This window comes from Stegostoma tigrinum, chromosome 18 (assembly GCF_030684315.1).
Source record: "Stegostoma tigrinum isolate sSteTig4 chromosome 18, sSteTig4.hap1, whole genome shotgun sequence".
NCBI lineage: Eukaryota > Metazoa > Chordata > Chondrichthyes > Orectolobiformes > Stegostomatidae > Stegostoma > Stegostoma tigrinum.
The window spans coordinates 24,841,422-24,868,372 of NC_081371.1; the positions used below are offsets into that span (position 1 = coordinate 24,841,422).

General features: G+C 40.9%; 2 protein-coding genes across 9 annotated transcripts in view; one reads left to right on the forward strand and one right to left on the reverse strand.

The window, feature by feature from the left end:
* The window catches only part of LOC125460906 (lectin-like), an 81,632-nt gene extending 55,736 nt beyond the window's left edge, over positions 1-25,896 (reverse strand). For 4 of the 6 annotated variants that reach the window (XM_048549115.1, XM_059652408.1, XM_059652409.1 and 1 more), the window contains exon 1: positions 25,358-25,523. The gene's annotated coding sequence lies outside the window, so the exon portion shown is untranslated. Of the gene's footprint in view, positions 1-25,357; positions 25,524-25,844 lie in introns of those variants that run through there. The other 2 variants (XM_048549112.1, XM_048549114.1) reach the window with 2 other exon arrangements.
* The window catches only part of b4galnt3b (beta-1,4-N-acetyl-galactosaminyl transferase 3b), a 174,587-nt gene continuing 172,715 nt past the window's right edge, over positions 25,080-26,951 (forward strand). Inside the window, exons 1-2 of one of the 3 annotated variants that reach the window (XM_048549108.2) lie at positions 25,080-25,150; positions 25,751-25,899. In XM_048549108.2, the coding sequence (XP_048405065.1) occupies positions 25,752-25,899 (148 nt within the window). In that variant the 5' untranslated portion in view covers positions 25,080-25,150; position 25,751. Of the gene's footprint in view, positions 25,151-25,262; positions 25,289-25,380; positions 25,900-26,951 lie in introns of those variants that run through there. The other 2 variants (XM_048549110.2, XM_048549107.2) reach the window with 2 other exon arrangements.

Consider the following 26,951-nt stretch of genomic DNA (forward strand, 5'->3'; position numbering starts at 1 on the left):
GCCTTCTAGATATGTCCACCAAAGGAAGAGAGAGCAGGCTGACTTGGATATGAATTACAGGAGTCACCCTGAGACCCTGGACAGAGTGCCACACGAAGCTCAGTAATCTCACAAATGCGTTTGAGGGCAGTGAATGCATCTTCAAATGACCTATCCTAACTGCTGTAGCACTAGACTCAGTCACTGCTGAATCACAATCTCTTTCAATCAGGAATCAAACCTAACATCCGTACCTTCAACTCACCTCTCACACTTGGCACTGCTAGAAGCTTCATACCCACATCTTGTTGTTTGCATATGAATCAGCAATTCAACTAAAACTAAAACTGTAAATCAGGAAAAAAACAGGAGTTGCTGGAAAAGCTCCGCAGGTCTGGCAGCATGTGTGAAGAAAAAAATAAAAGTTAACGTTTCAGGTCGTTCTGAGGAAGGGTCACTGGACCCGAAATGTTAACTTTGATTATTTTTCTTCATAGATGCTGCTAGACCTGCTGAGTTTTTGTGTTTTTGTGGCCTATAACTGGGGGCAGGAGTTCAGAGGAGAGCAACAGGTATGCCTGTACTTTCTAACCCCACAGAGGAGACAGTGCTGGGCATTACTGGTACACACAAACATACAGAATAGGAGCAGAAGTATGCCGTTTGGCCCCTCAAGCCTGTCTTCTATTTGACAAGATTTGCATTTGGAATTTCATGTTCCCTTCTCACTTCAATAACCTTTGATGCCCCTACCTAGCAAGAATCTATCTACAACTGCTACAAAATAATTAATGACTCCACCTCCACTGCCTCCTGAGACAGAGAATTTCAAAGCTGCACTACCCTTTAAGAGAAAAGAATGTGTGCTCATGTCTATTCCAAAAGGGTGACATAAAATACTGCCCCCGAGTCCTAAACTCACCAACTAGCGGAAACATCCTTTCCACATGCGCTCTGTTGAAACCGTACAGGATCTTATACACTTCAATCAAGTCACTCCACACTCTACTAAACTCCATTAAACTCCAGTGGAAACAAGCCCAGCCTGTTCAACATTTCCTCATAAGAAAACTCACTCATTCTAGACATCAATCTTGTCAACCTCTGAATTGTCTCCAATCACACCCTTCTCTAAACTGCATATAGTAATGGTGAGATAGTCAAAGGAATGTCCCATATAATTAAAAGATAACACCCTTACTTTTACATTTAAATTTCTCATAATTAAGGTTGGCATCTCATTAACCTTCTTGATTATGTGGTGTACCTGCTCGTTTTGTGACTCATGCAACAGAAGACATAATTACCTCTGTACCTCAGAAATCTTCAGTCATTGTACATTTAAACAATATTCTGCTTTTTTACAAGATAACAAAGTGTGAAGCTGGATGAACACAGGAGATGCTGCTTGGCCTGCTGTGTTCATCCAGCTTCGCACTTTGTTATCTTGCATTCTCCAGCATCTGCAGTTCCCATTATCTCTGCTTTTTTACACTTCCTTTGAAAGTGAACAACTTAAAATTACGCTCTATCTGCCAAATTTTTGCCCACTCACTCAATCTATCTATATTCACCTGCAAACTTATGTCTTCTTCACAACATACTTTCAATACCTGTGTATCACTGATGAATTTAGTACCGTGTCTTCTCTCCCTTCATCTAAGTCATTGATGTAAACTATAAGAAACTGAGACCCAGGTCAGACCTCTGCAGGACTCCACTCATGCAGGACTCCACTCATCACATGCTGCCAATCAAACAAAAAATTCTTCAATGTTTATTCTATTTTTTCATTGAGCAGCCAATCTTCTATCCCTTACTATGTGAACTATTATTTTCTACAATAATCTTTTGATGGGGCACCTTATCAAATGGCTTCTAGAAATACAAGTACACTGCGCCTTCAGGATCCCCTTTACCCACGGCAGGTAAAAGGAATCTAATAAGCTGGTTGAAGATAATTTCTCTTTCACAATCTTCCAGATTTCATCAAGTTTTTCTAAGTGACCAACTGTAACCTCTTCAATGGCTGGTTCTAACATCTTCCTCTTGTCGGTCTAACCACCCTAAAATTCCTTGCACCCTCTTGTTTTGAATAGCGGGGTTATGTTTGTGATTTTCCAACCTTTTCTGAATTGGGAATTTAGGAAAAATAACACCAATACATCTACTACTTCATTAGTCACCTCATTCAAGACCATCAGATGAAGTCTATCCTGGAAACTTGTCTGTCCACAGCTCCATCAGTTTGCTTAAAGTCACTTCCTTCATCACTATAATTTCACAAAGTACCCCTCTCTCTTTTCCTCCTTCAGAAGCAAAATATTTCTTAATTTCATCTGCCATTTCATTATAATCTACTATTAACTTCCCATTTCTCTCTCTCTCTCTCTCTCTATACATGACCAACACTTACATTACTTATGGGTCATGCCAACATGGAATTTGAACAGGGAGCTTATACAATAAGATGCAAGGAAAATACTGTGTTTGCTGGAAAGTTAAAATAGAACCAGTGAATGCTGCAGAAACTCAGCAGGGCTGAAAGCATCTGGGGAGAGAGGACAGTTAAAACTTTAAGTCTTTTTAAGAGTTCTGAAAAGTCATACCAAACTTGAAACATTATCCCTGTTACTTTCTCACCAGATGCTGCCAGACCTGCTGAATTTCTCCAGCAATTTCTGTTTTTATTTGAGGTATCAATCAGGGTATTCACCAATTTTTCAACCAAAGCCTGATGCCACAGCAAAAATTTCCTACCATATCACAAAGGAGCTCAATTCTGATCAGCACTTAACAGTTAAGAAGTGAATCTCTCAAAATTCACAGGGAAGGTGGCTTGCTCTGCACACATTTTCTTTCACCAATATCATCACAGCATGACTCTCCCCATACATATAATAGACTCATTCCCAAATCTGATTCTTAGAGGGTCTAGACTCGAAACGTCAGCTTTTGTACTCCTGAGATGCTGCTTGGCCTGCTGCGTTCATTCAGCTTCACACTTTGTTACCCTGATTCTCAGATAGTTCGCAACTAAAGCCATTTCGGCCACCAGATGGCAGCAACATACAGAGTAAACGCCCTAGGTTTGATGTCTTTTTCTGCAACATAAGGCCTTCCGACATTAAGCCTAAAACTGACTGTAAGATATTTTATCTTGGTGAGTGACTTAGAAAAAAAATTATGAACGTCCTTGGAATTTACATCAGTTATAAATCAACATTCCCAATAGTTCGACTGTACATCAAACTCTAAATGCTAACAGGGCCAAGTTTTCCAAACCGCCAACCTTCCTGGCAAATATTAACACCCAGCAATAAATCCGCTCACATCTCCTCCCACAGTGGATGTACTTAGAAAGAGAAAGAATGAAAATGGAAGCAATTCCACCCACTTGGAGTAAATACAGTGGATTGGGGACCTAGAGGGCTAGGCTCATGCTCTGAAGACATGAATTAAGATCCTACTTTAAATTCAACTAATTAAATAAACCTGTATTTATCTTAAAAATGCATTTACACTCATGACTGTAAAAGAAACTGGATTGTTTGAAAACCCATCTGGCTCATTAGGGAAGTAAGTCTGTCAGTCTTTCTCACTGTGTGGTTGACTTTGAATTGTCCTGTCAGAGAGCCATCTCGCTACCCACAGTTGCATTCAAGATGCTAGTTCATTCCCACTTCCTCAAGGACAGTTCAAAATAGATAATAAGTGCTGACCTCATCAGTGATACCCACATCCTACAAAGACCTTTTAAAAGATTGCAAGATTCTGTGCTCGATTATAGAGAGTTAATATTAAATAGCTGAAAAAGGCTTTAAAATATAGAATTTAAAGTTTCCACAGATAAAAGAGGCTTTTAAGTTGTCTGATGGCCATTCTTGCATCAAGTACATGGAATTATCTTTTGCATATAATATGACAAACTTCAAAACAACATGTTTTCCACTTTAGACCACTGACAATGCTTCAAAAAGTACTTCACTAGTTGTCTTGAGGTTATCTTGAGGTTATGATAGGTGCTATTAATTGCAATATTAGCTTGTGTTTGTCATCGGTTCTATCTCCCAGTCGCCTGTAGTGCTGCCAATGTGTCAAAGCTAGCAAAACTGAAGAAGCAATATTAAGATGTGAACATTCTGTGACTGCTCAGTTTAAACAGCACCTTTGGGCTATATTTATTAAATACGATTAACTGAATGAATCAAGTCACTTTATTTTCCACCAGTATATCTACTGGGACTCCAAGACACTATGTGTTTACTGGAGAAGTTAAGAACGGGCAGTGTTATTTAATAGTATTAACCAGGTAATTGAATACAGTGCCTGCATTGTTGTTGAGAGGTTAGAGACATTATGGGCAGAGTCAGTCCCACTGGCTGGAGAAACAGTGACCATTCCCCTGTCACCTCTTTTTGGGAAGACCCACTGAACTGATTCCAGTCCAGAACCTGCTGAATGACTGACCAAGGATTGAGGACCCCAGGGACAATGGACATGCCCACCAAGAGCTGCCAATCAATCAGATGTCCGTACTTTTTCTCTGCCATGGAGATAGTAGTTGTTGCCAGTATTACACACACTGACGGCCTTGGATCGCCAATGGATGTGACACAAGTGGTTATGCTGTGGGAGTCGTTAGAGAAGGGTGTCATCCACAAGGACAGCAGAGTGGTTACAATGGGCCCCATGCTCCTTCTTTGGATACTGAATCTCTTAGTGAAGCACTCTTAATACCTGGGAATCCTCAAGTAACCTCAATAGGATTTGCCATTTGGCTTTCCCACATGGTTTGGGGGGGGGGGTCCACTGTTGCTGCTCGATTAATACAAACGGCAGTAGAATAAAACCCTTAAGTGGGAGGCCTCAGTTGGTGGTGGGAAGGGAAGCCAACCCCTCCCTCCCTGCACCAAGCTTGCCCTGGGGAAAGGCATTAACTTCTACTCAGATTCTTTCAGCCTGATCCCACGTTACACTTTATTGTAAATTTGAAGCTTGAATTGAAGATTTGAATGTGAACGGTTTCTCACTCCACTACTGGAGCAAAAATCTATTATTACTTAACAAAAGAAAATCAAAGACAAGACACACATTCTTACTCAAAAGCAATCAAAGTTTCTTTATCACAAGTTATTTATTCATTCTCTATTCTTCTACATCTCCATGGATTGTAGTGTTGCTCAGTGACATGCCTTAATTTTGAGAGCTGTTTCATCTCAACTATGTAATTTCATCTCAGTAGGCTGTAACTTTTATTTCTTCACCCAGAGTAAACAATCTGATAAGACAGAGATACCCACTCCTGCATCATGTTTTAAAATAATGAGACATCCATTGATTTTAACAGGGGGTGTCAGACTGAGTTGGCAGTTTATTAATTTCCCCTAGGAATGCATTTGATGTCTCTTCATTGCAAGTTGTTGTACCACATTAATAACCTGTATGATTATCTATTTGACTGCTTGCTGTAATATAACTATATCCTCATTCTCAATCTTCTGAATGTTACCTATAATTTTATAGATAGAGCATTACTTTTTAATAGCTGGACACTGCGCCTGTGAGGCTTACTTGTTTCACACAACTGATACTGACTCTTTGTTTTGGCTTGTCACAGGCATCTTTAGGGTTTTTATACCTTATAAACAGTTCAGATTTTGGTTGATTGATGAATTTAATCCAGCAGAAAGTATTATTTCTGCTGCCATTCTTGACTAACATGATTAGTTATTCTTCTATAAATTATTTAAAATTCTGCAGTATCTCAAAGGTGTTTTTATTCCTATCAATAAAGACATTTAATCTCATAGCACATCAATGATGCTTTAATCTCTTTACCACATAAATTCTTAATTCTTCAATAACAGCAATGCTGTTTCTTTTTCCTATCTTGGAAGTTTTAAAATCTCTGTCATACAGCATTACTGTATCTTTATATCCTTACACAAGTTTTCCTTCATTTTTGCAGTCAACATGGAGGTTTCTCACCTTCTCCGGTAAAAATGGAGCTTTCCCGATGTTTTATAGGAAAATGGAAGATTTTCCACCTTGTACAATGGTTGTGTGTATGCACATGGTCTGCCCTATGGACACTGGCACAAGCGCTCCAGATCCTGATACCTCTCCAGTTGGCAACAAGATCAACAGTGTCTCACAAATCCCAATTCCTGCACAACTCAGTTAGTTCATTTGTTAGGTAATAGAACTCTACTCATGAATTATTGTTTCAAGTCCCACATTTGGCTTTTTTTTTAATCTTTATTGTTTCGTCCATTCAATTTGAATTGCAAAACTTACTTTAGGTTGCCTATTTATTTGCAAATGAGAAAATGAATTACAAGACACCCACCTCTAAAAAGCATCAATTACTTCCTATGTATAATATACATGCTGCAGGTTAGCAGGAAGTGTCCCCTGTAGTGTTGCAGCACAAATGGATGCAACATGCCTATCTGAAATATGTTGACTTTTAACTCTGCCGCAGAGCGAGTGAATGTACTGAATTCAGTATTTTTTGAGACATACCAGAGACAAACAGCAGTCACTCACAAGTAAATAGAAAACATAGCAGGCCACGTACCACCAGCAAAGATACAAGGAAAACTATCTGGCCAATGTCCAAAATAGAGCCCCAAACCAAAATCTCGCAGCAATGCAAACCATAGTAGCAGCAGTCCAGCTTTCAATTTACGCAGGAATTGGTGCCATACAACAAAATCCCTGAGGGAAATATTAGTAGATGACTTCAACAGAAGAAACAACAACTGACTGGAAGACCCAGTGACTGTGCAGAGTTTGTACATTCTGAGTGGGTTTCCTCTGGGTGCTCCAGTTTCTTCCCACAGTCCAAGGATGTGCAGATTGGGTGGATTGGCCATGCTAAATTGTCCCATAGTGTCCAGGGGTGTGCGGGTCAGGTGGATTAGCTATGGGAAGTGAAGGGTTACGGGGATAGGGTATGGGGTTGGTCAGGGTGGGATGCTCTTTGGAGGATTGGTGTAGATTTACTGGCCTGTAGGGATTCTATGATTCTACTTACATAGATGAGAGGAATACCGAATGCCAGTACTGATATCATCCCCAAATGAGCAATCATTGCCCTTTCCACAGTCAAATTTGAGAAGAACTTGATAGAATGAAACACAGAGGAGTAATATCACTGGTCACAGAGCCAACCATGTGGTATCAAGGGTTTATAACTGAAAGGTGAACTCAGGCTAGGTGTAGACCTGACACAATTGATAAAGAAATTCAAAAACAAGTTTGTTCAATGTCTTTAGAGATTACCAGCTAACAAAACTTGACAATAGCATGTTCTTTGATAAGCGAGACACCCACAGCAGCTTCTGGCAATCCCCCCAGAAGACATGTACAACTTTTATCACATCTTTTGAACAATTCTGTTTTAATCAGCTTGTTTTTATCATGTTATCAGTTCCAATGTTACACACTGGGAGGGACAACTGGAGCAATTTGTCATATCGATGACCATGATTACGCCAAGGAGCATGACCACAGACTCTGCGGTGTTCTGAATGCATTACAGAATGCAAGTCTCATATTAAGCAAGATACACAAATTTACAAGAATAAATGTTAGATATTGGGACCGATCATACAACTGAGAGGGAGAAGGATAGACAATTGAAAATTAATGCCAGTGAAACTTTCCAAAATAACAGAACTTCAATGCTGTCCAGAGATTTTTGGCAATCGTTAATCAGGTAGGAAAGTTCATTCCAAAGGTGGCAGCCATCACCAAACCATTAGGATATTGTTTGAGAAAAGGTCAATGGTAGCTATGGAATATTTATGAGAAGATAAATGAGAAATTACTTTAAAAAGAGGAGGTGATGGCCTAGTCATATTACTGCCAGCCTATTAATCCAGAAACTCAGCTAATGTTCTGGAGACCTGAGTTTGAATCCTGCCACAGCAGATGGTTGAATTTGAATTCAATAAAATATATGAAATTCAAAATCTACTGACAACCATGAAACCATTGTTGGAAAAACCCCTCTGGTTCACTAATGTCCTTCAGGGAAGGAAATCTGCCATCCTCACCTGGTCAGGCCTATATCTCATGCCAAACCTAAAGTAATGTGGTTGGTTCTTAACTGCCCTCTGAAATGGCCTAGCAATCCACTCAGTTATATTAGCTGCTACAAAGTCTCAACAAAGAAGTAAAACAGGACAGATAACCTGCCAACAAACTAAGCACCGGAAAAGACAACAGTAGAAACAGCTCTGTCAAGAAGTTTGGTTAAAACATAATCCGCATAAACATAACCTATAAAACATATAGGTGCCTAGAACAACTGCCTCTTTACTGACATCTGTTGGCTAGTGCCAAAATTAGAAGAGCTGTCTCACCGACTAGTCAAGCAACAGCCTGACATAGTCATACTCACAGAATGATACCTTACAGACCATGTCCCAGACACCACCATCGCCACATCCGGTTATGTCCTGTCCCATTGGCAGGACTAACACAGCAAAGGTGATGACACCGTGGTATACTGTCAGGAGGGAGTTACTCTGGGACAATCCTCAACATTGACTGGACACCATGAAATCTCATGGCATCAAGTTAAACATGAGCAAGAAAACCTCCTGCTGACTATCATGTACTGTCCTCCCTCGGCTGATGAATCAGTACTCCTCCATGTTGAACAAACCTTGGAGGAAGCATTGAGGGTGACAAGGGTGAGTGAGGGATTTCATTGTATACCACCAAGAGTAGATCGGCAGCAGTACTACTGATCGGCAGTATTGATAAGAGTAATTGCTGCACCGTCCCTGTGGAAATCAAAGTTCTACATTCACTTGGAGAATACATTCCATCATGCTGTGTGGTACTATCACTGTGCTAAATGGATCGGACTTTGAACAGATCTAGCAACTCAAGGCTGGGTAACCATGAGCTGCCGTGGGCCGTCAATAATATTGACAGTGCACATCAGGAATACCTCAGATCTGAACTGACACATTGTCTAAAGCTACAGCAGATGAACTTGAAGCACAAGATTTATTTATTTATAGTTTTATTTCAGAGGTAGAAACATTTGTGTCAGTCATGATAAATTCTTTAGCAGCCTTCAGTGATACAGTCACAAGAAATCAGAGAAGCACAAAAGACAGGCATAGAATGCATTCGGGTCAAGAAATTCGGTCAAGAAGTTTGTTTAAAACATAATCCACGCAATGAACTGTTACAGAAGTATGATGAATGAAAAGCATTTAACCATAGTAGATGATCCTCCAACCTTTAATTAATGGCAATGAAGGAAGAAATTCTTCATCGAACACACGGAGGTCACAGAATCATATATCATGGAACCAGACACTTTGGTTCAACTCACACATGCCAGCCAAGTTTACCAAACTAAACTAGCTCCATCTGCCTATATCCCTCTAAATATTTCCTATTTATGTACCTGTCCAAATGTCTTTTATATGTTGTAACTGTACCCGCATCTACCGCTTCCTCTGGCAGCTCATTTCACACTTTGTGTGAAAAAGTTGTCCATCAGGTTCCTTTTAAACCTTTGTCCTCTCACCTTAAAAATATGCCCCCACAGTTTGAACATACTCACCATAAAAAAAATCTTTGCTATTCACCTTATCTATGCCCCTTGTGATGTTATAAACCTCAATAAGATCATTCTTCAACCCCTTACACTGCTGCGAAGAAAGACCCAGTTTTTCCAGGCTATTTTTATATCTCAGACCCTTGGTTTCCAGCAACATCCTAGTAATTCTTTACTGAACCCTCTGCAATTTAATAATATCCTTCCTTTGGACAAGTGATTACGCTCCAGGTTCAGTCAGGTAGATGGGTGACTGTCAGATAAGGTAAGAAGGGAGTTCAGGAGTCTCCTGTGGCTATACCTGTCTCAGATAGATTTTCCATTTTGGGTACTGTTGAGCAAACAGTCTCTCAGAGGTAAACAGAAGTGGCAGCCAGATTGTGGGTACGAAGAACAAATCTTATGTTATGTTGCACGTGGGATATTTGTGAGGGATTGTTCAGTGAAGCTATATGAGTGGAACTCAGAACTAAGAAGGGAACAATCACCTTGATGAGCTTGTACTGTGGGCCCCCAATTATCAGAGGGAAATTGAGGAACAAATATGTAGAGAGATCTTGGATATATGTAAGAATAATAGGGTTGCAATAGTAGAGGATTTTAACTTTCCAAAAGTAGACTGAGACTGCCAGAGTGTTAAGGGCTTGGTGGTGTTGAGTTTGTTAAATGTGTTCAAAAATTTTCTGTATCAATATGTAGATGCACCTACCAGAGAAGGAGCAAAACTTGACTTTCTTTTGGGGCATAGGGCTGGGCAAGTGATTGAAGTGTTGGTGGGGGAGCACTTTGGCACCAGTGATCATAATTCGATTAGTTTTAAAATAGTTATGGAAAAGGATAGGCCTTGTATAAAAATTAAAGTTCTTAACTGGAGTAAGGCAAATTTTGATGGTATGAGACAGGAACTTTCAGGGCTTGATTGGAGCAGACTGTTCGCAGGTAAAGGAATGACTAATAAATAGGAGGCTTTCAGAAGTGAGATAATGTGAATTCAGAGGCAGTGTGTTCCTGTGAGACTGAAGGGTAAGACTGGTGAGAATAGAGAACAATGGATGAATAAAGATAATGGGGCTCTGGTCAAGAATAAGAAGATGTCATATTTTAGGTACAGATAACAGGGATCAAGTGAATCTCTTGAAGGATATAATGGGTATTCTTAAGATGGAAATCAGGAGGGCAACAAGAAATATGAAATAGCTTGGCAGTTAAGGCTAAGGATAATCCAAAGAGATTTTACAAGTACATCAAGAGCAAAAAAGAAAATAGGGAGAGAATAGGGCCCCTTAAAGTTTAATGATCTTGTCCATGTGTTGTATCACAAGAGATGGGACGGATACTTAAATGAATATTTTGTGTCAGTTTTTACTGTGGAGAAAGAAATAGAGGCTAGAGAACTTGGGGAAATAGACATTTATTTCTTGAAAACAGTCCACACTACAACAGAGGAAATTCTGAAGGTCTTAAAAAAACATAAAGGTGGATAAATCTCCAGGACCTGATCAAGTGTATCTTAGGACATTGTGGGAAGTTATGGAAGAAATTGCAGGGCCCCTAGAAGATATTTGTATCATCTCCAGCCATGGGTGAAGTGCCAGAGGACAGGAGGGTGGCTAATGTGCCTTTATTTAAGAAAGGCTGTAAGGAGAAACCTGGGAACTATAGACGTGTGAGTTTGACATCAGTGGTTGGAGGAGATCTAGAGATAGGAGTTACATGCTTTTGGAGAGACAAAGACTGGTTAGGGATATTAAGCATGGCTTTGTGCGTGGGAAATCATGCGTCACAAACTTGACTGAGTTTTTTGAGGATGTAACCAAAGACATTGACGAGGGCAGAGCAGTAGATGTTGTCTGCATGGACCTTAATAAAGCCTTCGGCTTGGCAGACTAATTAGTGAAGTCAGATCACGTAGAATTGAGGGTGAGCTTAGCAATTGGATACAAAATTGGCTTAATGGTAGGAACTTGACACTAACAACCAGATTTGTACTATCTGGATCTTTTAGAATTTCTGGATCAACATCTAAATCATTGAATGTGAGGTTTTGCACTTTGGAAAAAAGAATACAGGCATGGACTATTTTCTAAATGGTGAGAAAGTTCATAAAGCAGAAGTACAAAGGGATCTGGGAGTGTTGGTCCAGGATTCTCTAAAAGTTAACTTGCAGGTAGAGTCCGTGATTAAGAAAGTGAATGTAATGTTGTCGTTTATCTCAAGAGGGTTGGAATATAAAAGCAGTGATATGCTTCTGAGGCTTTATAAAGCTCAAGTTAGGCCCCATTTAGAATACTGTGTCCAATTTTGGGTCCCACACCTCAAGAAGGACACATTAGCCCTGGAGCGTGTCCGGCGGAGATTCACACGGATGAACCCTGGAATGGTTTAACGTATGGTGAACAGCTAAGGATCCTGGGATTGTACTCATCAGCGTGTAGAAGGTTGAGGGGAGATTTAATAGAAACTTACAAGATAATGTATGGCTTAGAAGGGGTGGACGCTAGGAAGTTGTTTCTGTTAGGCAGGGAGACTAGGACCCGTGGGCACCGCCTTAAAATTAGAGGGGGTAAATTTAAAATGGAAATGAGACAACATTTCTTCAGCCAGAGAGTGGTGGGCTTGTGGAATTCATTGCTACGGAGTGCAATGGAGGCAGGGACGTTAGATGCCTTCAAGGCAGATCAACAAATTCTTGATCTCACAAGGAACCTAGGGCTATGGGGAGAGTGCAGGGAAGTGGTGTTGAAATGCCGATCAGCCATGATTTAAATGGCGGAGTGGACTTGATGGGCCAAATGGCCTTACTTCCACTCCTATATCCTATGGTCTTATGGAATTGAGTACTGTATGTCATCTTTGATCAATAGAAATAGGTCATAGAGTCATAGTCATATACCATGGAAACAGACCCTTTGGCCCAACCAGTCCATGCCAACCATATTCCCAAATGAAATTAATCCCACCTGCCTGCATTGGCCCATATCTTTCCAAACCTTTTCTATTCATGTTCTTATCCAAGTATCTTTTAAATGTTGTAACTGTACCTGTCAAGTTCCTAGCAGTGACGATAATCAATGACCTGACCTGGACTTCCCACATAGATGCAACATCAAGAAGGCACATCAACGCCTCTCCTTCCTCAGGCAGCTGAAGAAATTTGGCGTCTCTGTAAGGGCCCGCACCAACTTCTACAGATGCACCATAGAATGTATACTGTCTGGGTGAATAACAGCCTGGTACAGCAACTGCTCTGCCCAGGACTGTAAGGAATTACATAACGTTGTGTGCACACCACAGAAGTCAATCTCCCATCCATGGACTCCTGTTTTCCTCCTGGAATGAGAGAGGCAGGTATTAAGGGCGGTGAAAGTGGGTGCTGCTACTTTTGGTTCAATAGTCCATGGAGATGTCCCAAGTGAATGAGTTGGTAGTACAAAATGCATTTAGGGTAAGTGATATCAGGGTTGGGGTGGACAGTAGAGAGTGAGTGGGGGCAATAGTGAGAGTCACAGTGCATAGGCCTTGGAGGGAGGTAGGTACAGTGGCAGAGATGGAATGAGTGTGAGGTATTTGGAGAGAAGATGGTGGCACCAATGCTAGAAGAAAGTCAATTCTCCTTATCTTGGCATTCATTGCTCCAGATGGCAGGGAAAGCACGGACCTATGGGGACAGTGTAACTTCAGGCCAGGCTGGCAAGGCCTGGTGTCATTTCCATTCCTGAGGGAAGATGATGTTCCTACCTCTGCACCACTCTATCCAGCAGGACCTCTGGATCCCTTTTCACAAAGCAGGGCACAATATGCCACTTCCACTCTGCCACTTCGAGGGCAAAAGTCAGTTCTGTGCATTCAGCTCCAAACTGACAGCGCTGATTGGGCCAGAGTGCTGGCCCATCCTGGGATATCCTGGCAGTGGTAAAATGTTTTGGGTATAGTGAGTGGTAAAATGGAGTCACAATTGGACAAGGGGGGCACAAGGGGGGTTAGATAGTTAGTGAGGTAGAGTTTGGTAAGATGCAGAGAGAAAACTCACTCAGGTTGGGGAGAGAAACCCTACGTGAAATTAAATAAACTGGCACTTAGTCAAAAAAACATAAGATTCACCCTATGGAGATGGATGCAATGATATTTCTAGGTTTCCAATGATGGTTAGCTCACATGAATGACATTATAGCATAGTTTTCAATTCAAATTATTGAAATTATTCTTCAGAGATTTTAGGGAATCTGTGCATTTTATACGAACGGCATTTCATTTTTGATTGATCCAAGGTCAAATGATCCTTCTGATAATCTTTAATAAATGTATTTCCAAAGTTAGAAAAATATTCCTGACATCTTACACCCTCAACTCAGAATCCAGGGTAAGTAAGAGGTCCTTATGAATTTCAGGATAATTTATCTATGAATTACAGAGTAGGATTATTAATAGTAATTAAATGCTAGACATAAAGGTGACGCTGGGATTACTTGGTGTCAGACCATTTTAAAATTGAAAGAAGTAATGTATAGACAATTTTGTAGGGATAGCTGATCAAAAGTGTCAACTTGGTTCAATATATCCAAGTTAAAAAGCTGTGGTTCGCTTGAAGACTGCAGTACATTAATTAGACATTTTAATACTGTACCAGCGGAGATGCTGTTGTTATAAGTACTATCAAACGAGAGAGATGTTGAATTTGAGTAAAGCTGAAATAAGGCTTGTTGAAGCTTTTTGTCTTGCATTCAACAGGACATTCAGAAGAAATAACCATTTAAATGGTAAACAACATTTAATATTGTTTGAGAACAGAGCGCTGATTGGTTGGGAAGTGGGCTCTGATTCTTCGAAGAGTTTGATCATATAAATATGCAATGTGCTATCTGAATTTCAGTGTCAGTGTGATATCAGGAATGTGGAATGTATGTCTCAAAGACTGGAGGAGGCTACTAAATGGCAATGCCCTTCATCTGCCCGCAAAATGTAATGTACTGTCTGTACCCAACCAATCCATACTTGCAAAACACAAAACACATGTCCAACAGTGACTGTGATTGGATAACATTGATTAAATACTCACCAGGGTGTTCAGAATTATGCTGAAAACCAATGATTGTCACTTGGGCTAATGCTGTGGTGCGTTTGCATGTTCTGGAAGCTACATATATGAATACAGAGGGCATTGTTCTTTGCAGACAGAAGGGAAATGCACACAGATTGTTTCTGCTTCAACATAACAAGATAGGCATCAGCTATTCTCTGTTTACTCGTCAGTGTAATGCTTTGACCAATCAGAGCCAATTGCCTGATTTAAATTTAAATACAGTTGGTAGGTTACTATCAGTCATCATTGAACTGATGCATTCTCTCAAGTCTAACTGTCACCTAATCACCACTCTCTTCTCACAGAGTGCAAAATGGTGTTTCTCCTTTACATCAGCACTCTTTCAAGTATTCTGGTGAGCAAAATACATAAAACCGGCACTTTTCCCTGCAACTGCAGGAAGTGCTACACCTGCCCCCACACCTCCTCCCTCACCCCCATCCCAGGCCCCAAGAAGACTTTCCATATCAAGCAGATGTTCACCTGCATATCTGCCAATGTGACATACTGCATCCGCTGTACCTGTTGTGGCCTCCTCTACATCGGGGAAACCAAGCGGAGGCTTGGAAACTGCTTTACAGAACAGCTACGCTTGGTTCACTCTAAACAACTGCACCTCCCAATTGCGAACCATTTCAACTCCCTCTCCCATTCGTCAGATGACATGTCCATCCTGCGCCTCCTGCAGTGCCACAACGATGCCACCTGAAGGTTGCAGGAACAGCAACTCATATTATGCTTGGGAACCCTGCAGCCCAATGGTATCAACGTGGATGTCGCAAGCTTCAAAATCTCCCCTCCCCCTACCGCATCTCAGAACCAGCCCAGCTTGTCCCTGCCTCCCTACCCTGTCCTTCCTCTCACCTATCCCCTCCTCCCCCCTCAAGTCCCACCCCCATCTCCTACCTACTAACCTCATCCTGCCCCCTTGACCTGTCCGCCCTCCCTGGATTGACCTATCCACTCCCTAACCCCCCACCTACACTCACCTTTACTGGGTCCATCCCTGCCTCTTTGACCTGTCTGTCTCCTCTCTACCACTTCTCCTCAATCCATCTTCCATCTGCCTCCACCTCTCTCCCTATTTGTTTCATAAGCCCCTTCCCCTCCCCCATTTCTGAAGAAGGGTCTAGGCCAGAATTGTCAGCCTTCCTGCTACTTTGATGCTGCTTGGCCAGCTGTGTTCATCCAGCTCTACACCTTGTTATCTCAGGGCATCATGCAATGATTTCATCACCAACACCCCTACAGCAATTTTAAACTTAACAATGAAAAGGGGACTATTGAACAAAGAGCAGAGGTAGCGCCAGAAATAGAAATGTAGAAAGATGACAAAACAATGGAAAGGATGACAGAGATTAAAAGTGAATGGCTAGTGTTTCAAACTAGAATATAGCAGGCAAGTTATACACCCTGCTTTCTAGGCCCAATGTCATCAATTTTGGCTCTGTCGATTGCCTGTATGAGCTCTTACCAACCAGGAATTGCCACTTTCAAAAGACAAATTGCCTACCTTCTTACTGTTTGGTTTCCTAGGCTGCACTTATTTATTTTCTGTTCTTTACTGCCTGGTTATCCATGGATCTCACTACATAGCTCTGCTTTAGCTGACTATGAGGTGGCAGCCTCATTCTCTCACCTAGGCTGGAGACAGCCTGTACCTCCCAGGAATGTACAAGACTGTATAGTCAAAGTGCTAGTTATTTATGATCAGCAATTACTATGAGCAAGAACAGCTCCTCAGGTCGGTCTCCTAGCAACCAGAGTTCTTAGTAGATAAGGGTCACCACTTGAACCGCAAGTTGCAGCTAATGAAAACTTCAGCATTTTGTCTTTAGGCTTCCTTTGTTCACAACACTAAAATCAAGACACAGCCCCTATTTTATCTCCTCCATAATAATCTATGAATAAAATGTCTCTATGATCACCTGTTGTAAAATAATTTAGCTGAAAACAATTTTCCTGGAGTTATCTATTTGATATATACTGTTCACACCTGACGCCTGGGAGGCTAAACACTATTAATATGTAGCATGATAGAATAAACATAAGATTGCTGAAAAAACACATTTTATCAAATGCTCCTATGCATTAAATTCTTACTGTTAGTCAGGAAGTGAGTTACCCATTGCAGAATTCCCAACCTTTGACCTACTGTTACAGCCACAGTATTTATATGGCTGGTCCAGTCTGGGAAATGATAACCTCCGAAATGTTAATAGTTGGAAAATTATTGATGGTGACGCCATTGAACATCAGAGGGCAATGAAATCGTCTTTTATTAGACATGGTCATTGTTTGCACTTGTATGAGGTGAATTTTACTTACTAAGCCCAAGCTTGAAAATTGTCCAGCCCTTACTGCACATGGACACGAGCTGTCTCAGTACCTAAGGAGTCAAAAATGTTGTTGCGCATTGTGAAATCAGTAGCCAACATTGCTACTTGTGAATTGATGATGAAATGAAGATCATTGATAAAACAGCCAAAGATGGTTGTGTCGAGAACATTACAGTGAAAATCTCTTGCTGCGATGTCCTGGGATTGATTGACCCCAACAATCATAACCACCTTCCTTTGTGCTCTGTATGACTCCAACCAGCAGTAAGTTCTCCCACGATTCCTGACATCTATTTTGTTCAAGCTCCTTAATGCCATATTTAATCAAATACTGCCTTGATGTTAAGCGCACGCACTCTCACCTTACCTCTGCTCTTCAGCTCTTTTGTCCACATTAGGACTAAGGCTATAATGAGGTCAAGTATTGACTGGACTTGGAAGAACCCAAACTGAGCACCATTGAGTAATGCATTGCTGAACAGATTCTACTTAATGCCATAGTCAACAGAGCTCCGCATAACCGTGCTGATGAATTAAAATACGCTGATGTTTTTCAAGTTATCCTGTTTTTCATGGAGTGGATGAACTGAGAAAATATCTACATTGCTATGTTGATGCTAACTGTTGTAACTGTACTGGAACTGCGTGGCTAGGGGTGCAGCTGATTGGGAGCACAACCCTTCAGTACTATTGCCAGAGTATTATCAGCACCCAGACCTTGACATGATTCAGTGCCTTGTTAACATGTGAAGTGAATCAGATTGGTTGAAGACTGACATCTGCAATGCTGGAGACTTTAGCAGCAGGCCGAGATTGACGGCTGTGGGATTATTTAGCTCTGTCTCTCATGTGCTGCTTCTTTTTCAGGAATGCAAGTAGTCCTGCATTTTAGCAGAATTGGCAAGAGAAGCAACAACATTATCAGAAGCTTTTTCATGTAGCAGGGTTAGGATCAGGAATGCACTGCCTTAGGGGTGTGGAGGCTAGCTCAATCATTCAAGAGGAAATTGAAACATTATCTGAAAAGGAAAACTGTGCAGGCTTGGGGGGAAAAGCTGATGGAGTGGTATAGATGAACTGCTCGTTCAAAGAGCTGGTGCACAGTCAATCTACTGAATGGCCTCCTTCTGCTCTGTAACAATTCTGTGATTCTGCGATGTATTCTTAACCAACGCTATGCAAATATATTTGCTTTTACAGCTGTATTAATAGAGAGTTATTGAGTTTTTAAACAGTGGAAAATCAATGGTTGATGTTATGATTAATTGATAGATCTGTTAATTAGTCGATGGTTAGTTTGGATGGGCTGGAGCCACTCAGTTATAAATTTCATTACTGCATTGATCCAACATGAACAGAGGTGAGGGGACAGTGACTGTCCTTCACATCATTTGATTACATGGATGCCACAATTTGAGAAACGACTGATGAGCCTGAATGTATATCCTTGAGAATTTAAAAGAATGTGAAGTGATTTTATTGAAGCATACAAAATTCTTTTAGGATGCAATCAAGCAGATGCAGAAAGGATGTTTTCCTTTACTTAGATGTTTAGAACCAGTGGTCACAACCTCCGAATAAGGGGTAGGCCATTTAATTTGACATAGGGAGGAGTTTCTTCACTCAGAGAGGGTGAAGCACGGTTATGGAGGCATAGTCATTAGGTATATTCAAGACTCAAATCCATAAATTTCTAGATATTAAAGGATATAGTGATAGTGTGGGAAATTGGCACTGAGATAAATGATCAGATCTGATCTTGTTGAATGGTAGAGCAGCATTGATGGGCAGAATAGTCTATACTTGTTCTTCTGTTGCAAACAGCTCCAGCAAAATGGAATCTGAGAATTAGGAGGAAAACCTTCTGCTGTTGAAGTAATACTTAGCGTAAAGGAGGATGGTTCTGTTTGTTGGAGGTCACAGGACATTGCTGAATTTCTCAGGGCAGCATTCAAGGTCCAACCATCTTCATCTGCTTCATCAATGATTTTCCCTCCATCATAACTTCAGAATTATGGATGTTCACTGATGATCACACAATTGTCAGCACTATTCATAATTCCACAGATGCTGAAGCAGTCTAGACGTAGCAAGATCTACCCAACATTCAGGTATGGATATCGATTAGCAGCAAGTATCGTATGTACTACATAAGAAGCAAGCAAAGATCATCTCCAACAAGAGAATCTAATTAATCCCCTTGGCATTCAAAACATTACCATTGCTGAATATCCCACCAACAACATCCAAGTGGGTCACCATCAACCACAAAACTAATCATAATAGGTAAGAGGAGGAAAATTCTCCAGGCATAACTCACCTCCTGACTCTCCAAATTCAGTCCACCATCTGCAAAATACTAGTCAGGATTGTGAGAGGATGTTACATAAGCTATTCCACGTCACCCAGAACAAACAGCCCTTTTGATTGCCATCCCAATCACCATCTTAAACATACACCCTCACACCACTGTTGCACAGGGACAGCAGAATGCACCATTGACGAAATGTTCCTTCGGTAGCACCTTTCAAAACAGTGACCAATACCATCTAGAAGACAAAGGCCACATCTGCATGGAAACACCACCACCTTCAACAGAGAACAGTCCCAAGTTAGGATACTGTGTCACTTGAAGTTTCTCTACAGGTGACATGGCATGCTGACTTGGGATTGTATGTCTGTTCCTTCACTGTCACTGGATTAAAATCCTGGAACAGTGGAACACTGGGTATACTTACCACCCATGGGCTGCAGGGGCTCAGGATTGTGGCTCACCACTGCCTTCTCAAGGGCCATAAGGTTGAACAATAAAATTCTACTCTTGTCAGAAGCATTCATATCCCAAGAACGATTTACAAAAGGAATGCACAATCTGGGAACCGAGCCCAATATTTTATAAATGTAGAGTAGTATTATAAATGCATTTTGAGTTGGCCTTCTTTCTTATCCCCTGGAGCTGTATATTCTTACTGGATATGGTAAAGATACACCATCCTGAGAGCAATGAGGATAAATGAAATATTCCTCATTGCGGTCAAGTACCATGCATGATCCTAATCTCCATGACATAGTGGTATTCAGGCACTGCAATTACCAGCAATCGAAGATGTTTAATAATTGAATTAACTTTATAACCTGCACACGCACAATTTATCTTCTGAAACAATAAGGCTGCAGTAATTCAAAGTGGCCACTCTCATCAACTGAATGAAAAATACGATAAACAGTGATGATAATAGTAACTAATGTGAAATAATCTCAAACATAAAGGATGGGGCACCTGTTTGGAATACTTACAACGACATTGCAATGTCTTCCTAGATTCCAGGTGCTATTTAAAGTCCTAATGTTCTTCACAAGTGCACTTTCAAACAACAGCCATGTAAGCATTGGTGAGATAAGCTTTATGGCGTTTCTTTAAGGAGGGCAAAGAAATGGAGAGGAAGAGATGTTTAAGCAGGAAATTCTGGAGTCTATACACGGTACTTTAAGGCACAGCTGTCACTGGGTGGACATGTGAAAATTCAAGTTGTACAAGTAGAATAGGAAGAGTCCAGATATCTCAGAGGTTGTAGTGTTGGAGTAGACTACAAAGATGGAATTAAACCATGGAGGTAACTGAAAACAAAAGAAAGATTTATAAAACTGACAGCTGCGAGACTGGTAACTCGTGACCCAGCTGTTACTTTATGAGCAACTATAATCAGGTGTTCTGAGTTTACACAACAGAGTATGAATTGTTGAGACTGGTGTTCAAACAGTTTTGTAGTGTACACTTGACTGAGACAATAGTGACCTGCCCATGACAGTCTTCATGTTATTAAATATAAGGAGAATAAGCAACAATTTATACTCTGAATGGCATCTTAGTAACTGAAGTAATAAATGAACATTGGAACAGGAGAAGACCACTCAGCTCCTTGAATCAGTTTTGTCACTTTATGGAATCATGACTGTTCTGTAATCTAACTTCACATAACTGCCATTGCCTATATTCTTTCCTAGCTTTGTATCAAAAGAATCTATCGATCTCAGATTTACAATTAAGATTGATCCAGCATGATTGTTGCTTTCAGAAGAGAGTTACAAACTTCCAACTCTTTGTGTGTAGAAGTATTTCTTAATCTTACTCCTGAAAGGTCTGTCTCTAATGTTTAGACTCTGCTCCCAAACCTAGATTCGCCAATCTAGCAGAAATGGTTTTGATCTATCTAGCCTATTAGTTTCAGTTAATATTTTAGAACTATAGATTAAATCAACTCTTAACCTACTAAAATCCAAGGAATGGAACCTTCATTTATGTAATCTCTCCTCATAATTTAATCTTCAAGGGAATGGTTGTGTCAAAACAAATCAAAGCACCACGCACAGCTTGCTGGGAAAGCCAATTCTTCTCTGGACATGCCAATGAAATGCCAGGACCTCATCCGACAAAGGAGCCCTGCTCTGAAAGCTTATAATTTCAAATAAACCTGTTGGACTGTATCCTGGTGGCCTGTGACTAATAAAATTTAATAACACGAAGACTGTCATGGGCAGGTCACTATTGTCTCAGTCAAGTGTACACTACAAAACTGTTGTTGTTAGATAACGGTACTTCAAGTTGACTTTGGAATCTGTGAACATATGCATAACTGTGTTGTGATCAATCGTAATATCAAAACCATGATCTCCAATGCTGCATTCCCCCAAGGTCAATCTTCCTAAGGTGTGGTGTTCACTTTGAACTGCTTGTAATTTGTTCTGGATTTGGTCTAATCAAAGCTTTATATAGCTGAAACATGACTTTTACTGTCTTGTATCCTAATCCTCTAGATTTAAGGTTCATTATTCCATTAGCCTTTTTGATTATTTTCCCCACTTGCTTATGACATTTTAATGATGTCTGCAGCTAAGTATTTGAGTCTCATTGGACAGCCACTGTCTCTAGCTTTTCGTCACTTAGGAAATGGTCTGTCCTATATCTTTTCTGTCTGAAGTGGATGTCTACATTAATGCATAAATACATTAATAAATGCATTAATTAATTATATCTTAAACTCCATTTACCCATTCACGTAAATTATCAATTAAATACCAATATAAGCTAAGCAGTTATGACATCACTACAAATCGACTGGAAGAAAATTACACAAAAATGATAAATCTAATGATTATAAAAGAGATTTCATATAAAGTTGCAATGACAAAAATCATATCAAATGCAGTGTTCAATGTTACATATCCAGAAGAGACCACGGGCCTAACCTTGTGTCTGGAACCAGAAAATCCAACAGTGCAAAGTGCTTTGCAAAGTGTCTCATGTGTCAATGCACATACTAATTTGGTTTTATCACAGGGTTTGGACTGCAGCGCAATTTGCAAGCTGCAACAAACAGCATGAACTGCGTAGGTGTGGCTGCAAGCTGAGTGGAACTCCTGCTTTGGTCCTCCAACACAGACAACCTTGTTTAAAAGTTCTTATACTTTACCTGCTGGATTGCCTTGCCAGTGGTGGCCTTATGAGAGAGGTGGCTGCTAAATTATGGTAAGTGTTTGACTCATTTCAGACTGTCTTATTCAATGTATATGGAATCTGGAATGTCTGACTGAACAGGATGTGAACTGATAGATGACTTTTTTCTTACCAACATTCAGAGGCAGACTGTGGCTCTTGTATGGAGAATTGAAGAAAGCAAGAGTGCCTTGCAAATTTGGTGTACAGTAGGCAACAACACTGCAGTCATCTGCAAACTGTAGATTGTGTGGATCTTTGGTGGCCAGTTTAATTTTGGCACTGACAAGACTGTGATGAAAGGGTTTTGCATCTGGAAAGAATTTAATACTGACAGGAGAGGATAACTGATCTTTGATGAGGTGTGTACCCATTGTCAGGTGGATTGTAAATCATATCACACAGCGTTGCTTGACAATGGTATGGATTTTGAAGGCATCTAATTCCGATCTCTCACTCAAGATAGTTTCAGTTATATCATCATAAAGCAATTGCAGAATTATTGGGGAGTTTCTTGGACATCCACACCTTTGAAGTACAATCCATAAAGCCGCAAAATGTAATGAATCAAATGTTTAGGTCAGTTTGATGAAAAAAATGACAGTTCCTGGTGTTGTTCTCAACATGATTTTTGTGTCTATTTGTCAAGAATACTATGCCAAAGATTATTCTGGTGGGTCTAAAGTTGCACTGTCTCTCGTGGATTTCCTCAGCCACAGGAAGTAGGCAAACTGCGATTAATGTGGCATCAATATCACAATATTTTTAGCAGAACAAATGCAAAGCAAACTGAGGTTTAACAGATCAAAGAATGTGCACCTCCTGAATTGGGGAATTGTTTGGGTCAAATATCTCAGTGATGCCTGTATCAGACCATCTATGCCTACTGGATCACTGACTTGTTTGATGAGTGATGAATATCTACCTAACACCAACACATTGCAAAAACCTTAAGCTCCAAGGCAAAGGAGATCACTTTCTTAACCCTAAAACAAGGCGAGCACAGACAGGAAGGCCAAGTGCAGATCAGGACCAATATGGAATTTTTTCACATATCCAACTCAAATGCATTTTTATGGGATCAACTAAAGTCCACTGTGCCAGACCTCTGTGCACAGACTATTGGATTTGAGCATTGTCGACACCATTCTAACACCTCAAGGCTGATGCTGAAAGACAAACTGGAAGAACAAGTGGCTGGAAGAGAACACCTGAGATAGCCAATAATGCTCTGACTATCAGGTCTGGACAAAGTCTTTCCTTGTTTCTCATCTTATGGCTGACAATGCCCATCTGTCAACCCTGGAAAGAACATTTTGGACAATTCCTTAACCATGAAACCACAGTGGCAGTTGATACTGTCCATGCATGGACATCCATCAATGGGAGAACTGCACTAACAGTCAAGTGGATGAAAAATAACAAAGCCTGAAGCCCTGGCAATATTGCAGCTGGGGTTTTGAAAACTTCAATACTTAATTTACATCAAGCCTCTGCTCATCCTATGGATTTAGAAGGGAAAAAACTCCCCTTTGATATCAGACAATTTACAGTTGTAATCATTTTCCAGTAGAGAGATAAATCACACTATGCAAACTATCAAGATATTCTCCTTTCACAGCAGCAAAATTGTGTCACATATTCTTTTTAAATACCTACTTCTGGTGGCTGCTGGAAATCCTCACAGAGTGGAAGTATTTAAACAATGGAGGGCTGGATGGAAGCAGCAAAGGTAGTTCCATGAATGAGCATGATTGCATTTGGCATTAGAAGTGACATTGGAAAGGAATGAGCAGAGTGTTTGCCAGAAGAAATGAGTCATTGATTACCTTTTTCTGTGTTAGGCTGGGTTAGTAGGAATATTTGGTTGTGAGAGGGCAGCACAATACTGTTTGGCATTTAAGCAAGTCATAACTAGTAGCACTTGCCATGATCAGTTGTATGCTAAATCAATGGCTCCCAGGCTTAAGGTATATTGGGGGAAGGCTGTCTGGCAGAAACCTGAGATAATAAAACGTGAGGCTGGCTGAACACAGCAAGCCAAGCAGCATCCCAGGAGCACAAAAGCTGACGTTTCGGGCCCGAAACGTCAGCTTTTGTGCTCCTGGGATGCTGCTTGGCCGGCTGTGTTCATCCAGCCTCACATTTTATTATCTTGGATTCTCTAGCATCTGCGGTTCCCATTATCACTGGCAGAAAACTGAGTTGGGATCTAGTGACTGACTTGTACACAGAGTTAACTACTTAACAGGTGAACAGACGGAAGCAAAGTAATTACAGATAGTGGAGGATTTGGGAAAGTACATTTATTTTAACATATATAAAGACTGAGCTCTATACTGATTGTATGGTGAATTCAGGGTCGAACACTGTGGCTTTTGAATGAATGGAAGAGATACATTCAACACCATTCCTCACTGCCCAACCCGACCAACAAATGAATTTAATTAATTGTAACTTTATTATTTTATGGTATTTATGTTAACCCAGGATTCCAAATATGCAAATACAAATACAATGTTGCACACTCTTTAACAGTGAATACCACTTATTTGAACCACTGAAGTTATGTCAGAGTAACTTGGTGTAAAGTAGGGGGAGGAGCACTGCAGCTGAAATTATGTCAAAACGATGGATCGTTAAGAAAGACAACAGAACAGATCAACGTAACTATTACTTTCAGTTTCGAGGTTTATTGCAACTAAAAATATTACTATTTACAAATAATGATCGTTGTTTGAGACAACAAGGTAACAGTCAAAACATGGGGAGTGTAAGACTGGGAACGTTAGTGTGGTAAGCGGGTGAGTTTCACTGAACAGATCAGTCCGATGTTAATTGGAAGCGCTTTAAGCCGGATCATTGGGTATTACCTTTTTAAACGTTGGCGCTTCACAACGAAGGCAGTGATTTCCAATACCCCCAACCCCCTTCAGGCTGCGGCAAGAAGTGAAGGACGTCGGACGGTGTCAAAGATTCGGAAATACTCCTGTCTCTGGAACTCCATGCCTTTCGAAAGGGAATATAGCATAGAGTGGGTGCAGAGGCAGTGAGTGTGAGTGGGGAGGGAGGAGCTGCTGTGTCTCTTCCCCCCACCCTCTCCCCTCCCCGCCAGCACCATGCGGGCCGTCACTTTGTTACAATGAGTTGGAGCTAGGGGCTGAGCTAAGCAGCGCCTCCGCCGCTCGTACAGTAAGGGAACAAAGGCAGCAGAGAGAGCCTGTTTAATTTATACAGATTATTTATTTAATATCGATCATGTACAGGATGATGTTCCTCATTCCTATCAAGAAGATTCGGAAACATTTCAACGTGCTGATGTTTGTTGTGATTGTAGCGCTCGGAGTTTGGGCAGCTTACCTGGAGTTCGTAGCTTCGAGTGAGTGGAGGAGAGGCGCCTTCAAGCCCCATCGAGGTAAAGGAGGACTGTAACAACTCGCTAACCATAAATGGCGTTTTATAGTAGACTGGAGAGCTACATTTTAAAAAAACAAAACAGTAGTAATTGAAATTGTGTGCGAGGGCAGATCCCCTGTGTTGGGGGGAAATAAACAAACATGCCTATGTTTTCTGTTCTGCTTTTTCTTGGCTTGGATTTTACTTTGTTGAGGTGGCTCCTGGTGACGGGTCTCGGGGACTTGGCGCCCACGTTGCTGCTAGTTTCTCGCGTCCTGTACAATGGGCAATGCAGATGTACCGCTGCCTGTGGGCCAGCTGGAGGCGCACCTCTCTCTTTCCGCGGGTAAACCTGCGATTTGTTGGACAGGTCTTTTTAACTCGATCGGGAGAATCGCTCCAGAAAATGGACTTGGGAAATTTGACCAGTGCAATAGGAAAACGCCTGAGAGCGAGACGTGGGGAAAAGCAATGAGTTCCCCACTGTTTTAGCATTGAAGCGAAGGCTCTCCAACAAATATTTTTCTTTCAAGAGCAAAGCACCGTGGATGCTGAGACCAGTATCAGAATGCTGAAAAATAACATAGCTGGTCAGGCAGCAGATGTAAATGAGCCACAGTTAATGCACAAGGTTGCTGACCCGGTGAAATAACTCCACAGTCACCCTTATTTAGAGTCCTTGATACTGATCCAGGTTCCTCAGAGCCAGCTCTCAGAGTGAGCACCTTTTGACAGTCCTGTTTATATCTGTCAGCCAGGGCTCCATGACTGGACCAAGTTAACTGCCCCAATCATATTCTGAAGTCAACCTGGCTAACTTTGTTACAATTTCTACAACCGGTTTTGTGGTGGTTTTGTGCTAGTCTCTAAGTCCCATCTCTTTAAGTACAGTAATTGTACCTGCGATAAATGTTAGTTGTGCTTTTCTCAGTCCTTTTCCTCTAAAGGTGATTTGCACAAAATGTCTTCAACCATCCATCCCACTGATTTTTAAATTGTTGGAATGTTACTTTTAACATTGAGCTGTAGTATATTCTAATACCTCTTCCAGTTAATTAACTTGAGTAGTCT